At 34.9% G+C, this 10,859-nt stretch overlaps 1 protein-coding gene across 3 annotated transcripts in view; it reads left to right on the forward strand.

Annotated features, from left to right (window-relative positions):
• LOC120769706 (tyrosine-protein phosphatase Lar) overlaps nt 1–9,570 on the forward strand; it is a 940,463-nt gene extending 930,893 nt beyond the window's left edge. For 2 of the 3 annotated variants that reach the window (XM_040096841.1, XM_040096842.1), the window contains 5 exons: nt 2,787–2,926; nt 5,022–8,357; nt 8,429–8,539; nt 8,648–8,953; nt 9,484–9,552. In XM_040096841.1, coding sequence (XP_039952775.1) covers nt 2,787–2,926; nt 5,022–8,357; nt 8,429–8,539; nt 8,648–8,953; nt 9,484–9,552 — 3,962 coding nt within the window. Of the gene's footprint in view, nt 1–2,786; nt 2,927–5,021; nt 8,358–8,428; nt 8,540–8,647; nt 8,954–9,483 lie in introns of all 3 variants that reach the window. The other variant, XM_040096840.1, reaches the window with a different exon arrangement.
• The last annotated feature ends 1,289 nt before the right edge of the window (nt 9,571–10,859 follow it).

Raw genomic sequence — 10,859 nt, forward strand, 5'->3', positions numbered from 1 at the left:
AAAAAATATTTTTTCTAAAAAGAATTTAAGAAAGAAATATTTTTTGTTAAAAAAATTGTTTACTAAAAATTTTTATTAAGAATTTTTAATAATTTTTTTATTAAAATTTCTTTTATAAATTGTTATTTTTTTAAAAAAAAATATTTTTATAAACAATTTTTTTACAAGAATATTTTTTTATTAAATTTTTTTATAAATTATTATTTTTTTACAAAAAATATTTTTTATAAACAATTTAGAAAAAAAATTAATAAGAAAATATTTCTTGTAAAAAAAATTCCTTATACAAATTTTTTAGTAAACAATTATTTTTTATTACTTTTTAATTTACAACTACGAAATCAGTGAATTTTTGTATATACTGACAAGTAGTATTAATAAAAAATCAAAAATCTATTTTTCTCTCTTTCTTACATATTTTTTGGCCACTCGCTTCTAATAACTACAACCAACTACAATTAATTGCACCAACTTCGTGTTTGACTTGTAAAAAAATTATATATTTTACATAAATGAAAATATATATTAAACGCACTTTTTGTCTTGGGTTCGTTTTTGGAATAAATCGCACCGAAAAACAAATTTTTCAAATGCACCGTTTTTTGATTTTTGTATGATATACTTATATATATCTATATGTATTCCTATGTGTATGGTGAAAAACACTTTTTTGAATTCACAAAATGCACAATTTTTGTAATTTCTGAACGCAACGCACTTTTCAATGGATGATGTTCTAAACATAATTAATGAACAATTTTCAAATTTAATAAATTACTAACGAATTTAGTCAAAAAAAGTGAGTATTTAAAATATATAAGAATTTTACTTCTTATAATTAATAGTGTTAAATATTTTTAATTGAGAAACATACGCATTTTTAAATGTAAATGTCCTTATATAATCAAACAACACTAACTTTAGTCGCACACTGTACAAATTAAACTGTTTACCAACACTAAAATCTAGTAAGTAGCGCGGAAGGTTGCACTCTCTCTCGCTCTCTTGCTCTAAATGGGCTGTCAATTCATTAACAACACTCCACAAGCATACTCTCTAACTCACAGCAAATAATTATGCAAGTAATTGCATTTGATTTTTGATTACCATATGATTATTTAGGTATTGTTAAGAATGTTTTAAAATTTTTGTGTACATATTATTGTAAGAAATTTTTTCAAGTGTGTATGCCTAGAATGCATATATAAATTAATAATGAAAACAACTATCTTCTTTATATTTTGACTGTATGTTTTCTCTTCTCTATTTATAACAAAAAATGTGAGTATTAGTAACTCAAAAAAAACGCAAGCGCAAAGGAAAACGAATTGACTTGCAATGTTTTGAAAAAAAAAAAATATTTTTGAACAAAAAATAATATTTTGAAAAAAATTAAAAAACATTATTATTACATATTGAAAAACCAAACAATATTAAAAAAAAAAAAAAAAATTTCGAAAAAATATTTTTGTAAATATATTTGAAAAACAAAATATTTGAAAAAAAAAAAACCAATTTTCAAAACACCAAAACCGATTTTTAAAAATCATTTTTTTATTGAGCCGCACAGTTTTTGAAGCATTTCAAAACTGTTTTTTCGGCGCAAAAGCTACTTTCACATAATTTTTGTGAAAGCTTTTATATTATTTTAATTTTTTTAGCAATTTTTTGTATCTCTGCAATTCTTTGAAGTTGCAAAATTTTTTTATAATTTTTTTTTTAATATTCATCAATGGTTTATACATATTTATCTATATGCCATTTGTACATTTTTCATGTAAATAATTTTTTTCTTCAAATCGCTAAATGTCTTTATTGCACAAATATAAAGCACAATTTTTGAAAGCACCAAAGTTTTTTTTTTTACTTTTTATATGGTATGCAAATAAATTTATTTTTGCAAAAAAAAAAATATTTATAAATAAATGAATGCACTGTACCTATTACTTTTTGGCTAATGCTTTTTCTTATGCATTTTTTTTTTACTATAAACTGCCATTTTGAGGCAAGCACCGATTTTTGAAACACATCCATTTGTTCAGAAGTAATTTTAAATCGAACCAAGAAGCCTAAACTTTTTGTAAAACTAAAAAAAAAAACAAATATTTACCAATCCTGAATACCTTTTCCCTAAAAAATCTTGAAAAATATGATTCAGCAAAGCAAACCTTAAAGGTTATGCACTGAAAAAAACTTATAGGAATTTGAAAATAATTTTATTTAAAATTTTTAAAATGTTTATTTTAATTGATTTTTTTTTTTTGCTTATCCATAACCTTTAATATTGAAAGCTCTAAAAAAACAATTTGGCCTAGATCTCCAGATTTCTATAATGTAATGTCTTTAACCACCAGAAAAAAAATAAAAATAATTTTAAAAAATATTTTTTAAACATTCTAAGTGTTTTAACTCTATAAAAAATTAAAATTTTTTAACATATCTTGAAACCTATATATTGCCAATTATGTACTTATTCTACGTATGTATTAGTTGTATGTAATACTTAAAGTCTTATATAAGCTAAGTAAGTATCATTCTCCACAAAGTATTTGGATATCTCTAACTCATGTTATATTTAACTAATTATTCAAAGCTTTCAATAAGCTTTAAGCTATCATGTAAGCTAATATGTATGTATGTATTGTATTGACCAGTTGTTTAGGTTACTACTCGCTCACTACTTAAGCATTAAGTCGCTAGTAATACTCGTACTCGAACTTATGCCTTTTGAATTTCTATAATATAATTTTATTAATTCGAAATATTTTCCGCCATGCAACGTTTAGTGCCTGGAGATCCTCAAGACGTGAAGGCAACTCCGCTAAATTCAACTTCAATTCATGTTACCTGGAAACCACCATTGGAAAAAGATCGTAACGGTATTATACGTGGCTATCATATACACGTGCAAGAAATGCGTGATGAGGTAGGTGAAGTATTATAAAGGTTGATACATTTCGAGGTTCCCTACTTTTTTAAAGAAAAAAACACAGCTACTTCAAATTTAATGGGAAATGTTTATTATTATTCTAAAAAATATTCTTTGGCATTTATTTTTTTGAAGTTTATTTTTTTTAAATGTTGGCCGCGGTTACATCTCAGATAGTTCATCCGTTGAGTCCAAGTCCAATCGAAGCGGAATTGTGCGCATAGGCTTTAGACTTTACATAGCCCCACAAGTAAAAGTCTAACGGTGTGATATCACACGATCTTGGTGGCCAATCCCCGGCCCATAACGTGAAATTATCTGCTCACCGAAGTGTTCAATAAATTCATTGATTGATGCGTTATGTGGCAAGTGGCGCCGTCTTGTTGAAACTAAATGCCGCCAAGATCACGAGCTTCAATTTCAGACATCAAATAGTCGGTTATCATGGCGCGATAACGATCGCCATTGGCGGTTAGGTTTTCACCGACATCATTTTTGAAGAAATATGAACCGATGATTCCACCTCAGTCCAAGATTTTGTTTAACATAGTTCGAATTAGCTCAAATGTGCACCATTTTGTTTGATAACTTGTTGCCATATTGAATATAATTTTATAACGCCCCTATCATAGAAACCATTGTCCCTATTGGTAAAAAACTAGAACAGTTTATTTTCACAAGCGATATTTTACCAGTAAAATCATTCGCCCTATACAGAAGCAGGTTGTAATCCCTTGGTAGCTGGTCCAAAGGTGTATGCATAAGAACCTCCCACATAAGCTCGCGAAGTTTCTGGCGGGGCACTATCGTTATTCGTGGTCTGGCATTGCTCTATTGGAACATACATATTTCCTCTTCTATTGCTTAAAACTGGCCGTTTCTGGGCAATTGTTTCCTTCTAATTATTAACAGGAGAGGTCCAAATTCAGGTATTCTCTATAAAGGATCAACCTATGGATGACTATTATCTGAAAATCCCACTAAACAGCAATATCTTATTGGTCAATTTTGGCTTCAGACGATCCAATTGTTAAAAGGTCAGGTCGGAATTCATTGATTGGCTGTAAAGGAGCTGCTTATGGATGATGATTCCCTGACAATGCCACCAAACACGTAGCAATATCTTATTGATCGTCAACCTTGTCTTGCAATGAAGTATATTATTTGCCCATTAAAGTGCTAGGCGTTGACGATTGCAGCCTGATTAAAGTCCTTTTCAAACGTACTGCTAAGCAATTTTACCAGTAGAGCAATATCCTTAACATTATTAATCTAATTTGCAAGTAACTGCTTCCAATCAATGATATTTTTAGATCTATACCTAAATAATAAATGAAGACCTTCCAAAGATGGGGAGTCTTGCGACCACACTTGCCTTTAATACAGATATTTTATCCATCTCCCCCATATCCAAGACGGAATGTTAAAAAATATATACCTTGATTAGTGGGGATTCAGGTTTCCTTAAGTTGGTTTATGGGTTAAGTTAAGTTAGGTTAATCTGGTAGGCCAATGAGCCACGCATAGACTAGTTTTGCCCTTTTCGTTACCATATTGGCTACTAGGTCCATGAGAAGTTATAACCCTATAGGACGCCTGCGCTTGACGCGAATTTTAACAGACTCTGTATCATACCGAGGGGGCCCCAAATGCTTACAGCAATTTGGTTTATAACTCAGAAAAAAAAAACAGGTAGGCAAAAGCAGAGAGTATAGCGCTCTAGGCTGTATTTTTCTGGAAAAATTGCTATGATAAAGCTCATTAGAGCTACATAAATTCAGATGATGCTAGATTAGATTTCGCATAAGTAATATCGATCGAGAATGTTAAGCTAAATTGAGCGAAAGTTACAATATATTTTGTTTGGTAAACTTTCCTAAAAGATCGTAACTTCTATTTTAAATATAGTTACATATGCACATATTGAAGTTTCCCTTCATCAAATAAGGGATGATAAATGAATATGTTTCAAAAACTAATCAAAAACTTACATCCTTCCCAAACAAATTTCCGAAGTTTACTTAATTTATTCAATTTCATTAGTTAATTTATAATAACAAATATTTATAACGTTACCTTTCACCGCACCTAGGGCAAGGGCTTCCTAAACGAACCACTCAAGTTCGATGTCGTCGATTCGTTAGAGTACAATGTGACGGGCTTGCAACCAGATACCAAATACTCCATACAAGTTGCGGCGCTGACGCGGAAAGGCGATGGTGATCGTAGCGCCGCGGTGATCGTTAAAACGCCAGGTGGTGTGCCGGTACGACCTACTGTGAGCTTAAAGATAATGGAACGTGATCCAATTGTTTCCATCGAACTCGAATGGGAGCGACCTGCGCAAACTTATGGAGAACTGCGTGGTTATCGTTTGCGTTGGGGCGTAAAAGATCAGCCATTAAAGGAAGAGATACTACCCGGACCGCAAATAACGAAACGTCGTTTTAATGACTTAGAACGCGGCGTTGAATATGAATTCCGCGTGGCGGGTAGCAATCACATTGGTATCGGTCAAGAGACAGTGAAAATCTTCCAAACACCCGAGGGCACACCTGGCGGACCGCCCGCAAATATAACAGTACGCTTCCAGACGCCGGATGTAGTATGCGTCACATGGGATCCGCCAACACGCGAACACCGCAATGGCATTATTACACGTTACGATGTGCAGTTTCACAAGAAAATCGATCATGGTTTAGGTTCGGAACGTAATATGACCGTGCGTAAGGCGGTTTTTACAAATCTCGAAGAAAACACAGAATACATCTTCCGCGTGCGTGCTTACACCAAACAAGGTTCGGGACCATTTAGTGATAAAATCTTTATTGAAACCGAACGCGATATGGGACGTGCGCCGATGTCAGTGCAGGCGGTAGCAACATCCGAGCAAACGGCTGAAATTTGGTGGGAACCAGTGCCATCACGTGGAAAATTGCTTGGCTACAAGATTTTCTATACAATGACAGCTGTTGAGGACTTAGATGAATGGCAGACAAAGACAGTGGGACTTACAGAATCGGCAGATCTGGTTAATCTGGAGAAGTTTGCACAGTATGCCGTAGCGATAGCGGCGCGTTTCAAGAGCGGCTTAGGACGTCTGAGCGAAAAGGTCACCGTTAAAATAAAGCCCGAAGATGTGCCACTGAACTTACGCGCACATGATGTCAGCACACATTCCATGACATTGAGTTGGTCCCCGCCAATACGTCTAAATCCGACAAATTATAAAATCTCCTTTGACGCAATGAAAGTATTTGTGGACTCACAGGGTTTTACGCAAACGCAGATTGTACAAAAACGTGATATTATCTTAAAACATTATGTTAAATCGCATACAATCAACGAGCTGAGTCCATTCACAACGTACAATGTAAATGTAAGCGCCATACCACCAGACTACTCCTACCGCCCGCCAACTAAAATCACTGTTACCACACAAATGGCCGCGCCGCAACCCATGGTGAAACCAGATTTCTATGGTGTGGTAAATGGTGAGGAAATATTAGTGATACTGCCGCAAGCATCCGAAGAGTATGGTCCAATATCACATTATTACCTTGTTGTGGTGCCTGAGGATAAATCGAACTTGCACAAGAATCCGGATCAGTTCCTAACAGAAGATTTGCTGCCGGGACGTAATAAACCTGAACGTCCGAACTCGCCTTATATTGCCGCCAAGTTCCCACAACGCTCCATACCCTTCACTTTCCACCTGGGTTCCGGTGACGATTATCATAACTTCACCAACCGTAAACTTGAGCGCGACAAGCGCTATCGTATTTTTGTGCGTGCCGTTGTCGATACGCCACAAAAGCATCTTTATACTTCCAGTCCTTTCTCGGAATTTCTATCGTTGGATATGCGTGAAGCGCCACCTGGTGAAAGACCACATCGCCCAGATCCAAATTGGCCATCCGAACCGGAGGTGTCTGTCAATCGCAACAAAGACGAACAGGGTATGTGGTGGGTGGCGCTACCAGTTGTTGCCGCACTCATTTTCACCATATTCGTTACCTGGTGCATTGTGCGTCGACGTCGCCAACCATGCAAAACACCCGATCAAGCTGCTGTCACGCGTCCATTGATGGCAGCCGATCTCGGTGCCGGTCCCACACCCAGTGATCCCGTCGATATGCGCCGCTTGAACTTTCAAACACCCGGCATGATTTCGCATCCGCCCATACCCATTTCCGAATTCGCCAATCACATTGAGCGCCTCAAAGCGAACGACAATCAAAAATTCTCGCAAGAATATGAGAGCATTGAGCCGGGTCAGCAATTCACATGGGACAATTCTAATTACGATTACAACAAATCGAAGAACCGTTATGCCAATGTAACCGCTTACGATCACTCGCGCGTACAATTGCCACTGATGGACGGCGTTATCGGCTCGGATTATATAAATGCTAACTATTGTGATGGCTATCGCAAACATAATGCTTACGTGGCAACTCAGGGACCGCTACAGGAAACTTTTAGTGACTTTTGGCGCATGTGTTGGGAACTAAAGACAACTACCATTGTTATGATGACACGTCTGGAGGAGCGTACACGCATTAAATGCGATCAATATTGGCCGGTACGTGGCACTGAGACTTACGGTCAAATGTTTGTCACGATCACCGAAACACAAGAGCTCGCCACCTATAGCATACGCACATTCCAGTTATGTCGACAAGGTTTTAACGAACGTCGTGAGATCAAACAATTACAATTCACCGCCTGGCCAGATCATGGCGTACCCGAACATCCAGCACCGTTCCTACAATTCTTACGTCGCTGCCGTGCGCTCACCCCACCCGATTCGGGTCCAGTTGTTGTCCACTGCTCGGCTGGTGTCGGCCGCACTGGTTGTTATATTGTTATCGATTCGATGTTGGAACGCATGAAACATGAGAAGATTATTGACATATACGGACATGTGACTTGTTTGCGCGCTCAACGTAACTACATGGTACAGACAGAGGATCAATACATATTCATACATGATGCCATATTGGAGGCTATCATTTGCGGTCAAACAGAGGTACCAGCACGCAATTTACATACCCACCTACAAAAATTACTACTAACCGAACCGGGTGAAAATATCACTGGCATGGAAATGGAATTTAAAAAGCTCTCCAATGTTAAGGTGGACTCATCGAAATTCGTCACCGCTAATTTGCCATGTAATAAGAATAAGAATCGTTTGGTACACATACTACCATATGAATCGAGTCGCGTATACCTGACACCCATACATGGTATCGAGGGTAGTGACTACATCAATGCTAGCTTTATTGATGGCTATCGCTATCGTTCGGCTTATATAGCCGCTCAGGGTCCCGTACAGGATACGGCTGAAGATTTCTGGCGTATGCTGTGGGAGCACAACTCAACAATTGTTGTTATGCTCACCAAACTTAAGGAGATGGGCAGAGTAAGTGCAAATTAAAAAAATTATTTTTGAGGTTATATTGCAAAAATTTATTTTATAACATAATTCTATAGGAAAAATGCTACCAGTATTGGCCACATGAACGCTCTGTACGTTATCAATACTATGTGGTGGACCCCATCGCTGAATATAATATGCCGCAATACAAACTACGCGAGTTTAAGGTATGCAAATTATAGGTTATGGTATAAATTTGAAATATTCGTACACAGGAAAAGCTATCTTAGATTGTTTTTCATATTTTAATACAACTTTTATTTCGCTTCCATCAGGTCACCGACGCACGTGACGGCTCCTCACGCACCGTCCGCCAATTTCAGTTCATCGATTGGCCAGAACAAGGTGTACCCAAGTCTGGTGAAGGTTTTATTGATTTTATCGGTCAAGTGCATAAGACGAAAGAACAATTCGGTCAAGACGGTCCAATTACGGTGCATTGTAGTGCTGGCGTTGGACGCACTGGTGTCTTTATAACACTCAGTATTGTATTGGAGCGTATGCAATATGAAGGCGTATTGGATGTATTCCAAACGGTGCGCATACTACGCGCCCAACGTCCGGCAATGGTGCAAACGGAGGTGAATATGAAGCGATTTATGTATATATATGTATATTTTTTTTAATATATGATAATGAAATAAGATTAACTTAAGGGGCTTATATACAATTAGAGGGCCGAAAAAAGCGAATTTTCGACTTTTTTTTCTAAGAAAACTGTTAAATTTTATTGATCCAAAAATGTGTACACATATTATGGTAAAAATATTTATTAGGAAAGGAATTACAGCTCCTCTCAAAAAAAATGTTTTGCGGTGATCACTATATCTCTGAACTGGATCCTCTGAAATTAAAAAAATCAAACAGATTTCGTTAAAATAATGTTAATTCTAGTAATTAATTGAAGAAATAAGCAAAATTCATTTTTTTTTTTTTTGACAAAATGATGGTTTCTAAAAAAATCGATGACTAAAATCTGTACCTAACCCCTTCATATAACGTAACTTAAAATTTAAATATTCACGCAATTTTTTTAATCATAGTTGATTTACTTTTAGAACTGCATTTGATATTCTGAATATGTCATTAACTCATAATTTTTCCATTTCAGGATCAATATCACTTCTGCTACCGCGCCGCTTTAGAGTATCTCGGCTCATTTGACAACTACACTAATTAAATTGGCAGCACTTTTTTTCAATTCAAAAAAACAAACTTCTCAACTTCAATACACCGTAAAGTAAAATCAAAATCCTCAGTCGCAGGTCCACATTAATTTGAATTAGAAAAACGCAACGCTGGATTTTTCCGAAAGCTACACAAAAAGCGACATTTTATTTTGTCAACGCGTCTAAAAAGCTGCTGTGCGTAGTAAGAGCGCCTTACGCAAAAATGCTTCTCTCCCTGGAATATCATCAGTAGCAGACTACATACATATATGGATTCTGCGCAGCCGATTCAGACTTGGACAAACGAAATTAAAACACGCCACAAAGTAAAAAGAACAAAACGTATCGCTATTGTATTCACTAAATACTAAGTTACATTGCTTAGGTTCTAAGCACAAAGCATGTTATAGAAAAAGAACAAATAATTTAGAAAAAATACATATGTACTTATGCGCGTATGTGTCTAGTTTAAGGCAATTTAGTTGGTAATTATATTAAGTAAAGTATAATGTTAGATTGATTAAAATTATACCGTCAGCTAAATTAGAGAGCATAGTCACCTAACTGCCCCCATACAAGCCCACATTTGTCTTTTAAGTTATTTGTGAACTAAAGAGACTGTTACGCATTAAATTGATTGACTAATCAGTAATATTTACTAAATGATTAATTCAATGCATTAGTTGTACTAATGATTACCTTAAAAAGAAAATTGAGTATAAATTGTTATTGTACTAAATATTTAACGACTAATCGATTAATTCACAAAGAATTATTTAATTTTTGCACTAATTATAAATTGAGTGTGCAAAGCAATTATTTGCACAGACGATTTGTTTAAATAATACATTTGCTTAACTTAAACTAATTAAAAAAATCAAAATTATATATGTAGAGTGATAATAGTAAATGTCAGTTTGTCGATTAAAAATGATTGTTGATGCCTTTGGAGATGCGCATAACTTTTATGATTAGTAAATAATTTCATTTTAATAACGCGCTTAGAGGTACGATATTTTTGACAGAAGTACATTTGAAATGCTAGTTTAGTTGCATTTTGTTTTAAATATAGATATTTTTTTCTGGGTTAGCAATAAAGTTAATTGATTATAGATACAATATTTTAGTTGAGGCGACACTTAATGATCCAGTTCGAAAATAATTTCTTTCAAATATTATTAAAACATTATGAGTTTTCTTTTAAATTGCTTAATTATAATATGATAATATATACATTGTTTTTAAAGTAATAATTTAATTTAATTTAATTTGATACTTACAATGCGCTTTGAACAAAAGTCTATTTAAAATGTCAGTT

The sequence above is a fragment of the Bactrocera tryoni genome, chromosome 2, assembly GCF_016617805.1.
Source record: "Bactrocera tryoni isolate S06 chromosome 2, CSIRO_BtryS06_freeze2, whole genome shotgun sequence".
Lineage (NCBI taxonomy): Eukaryota > Metazoa > Arthropoda > Insecta > Diptera > Tephritidae > Bactrocera > Bactrocera tryoni.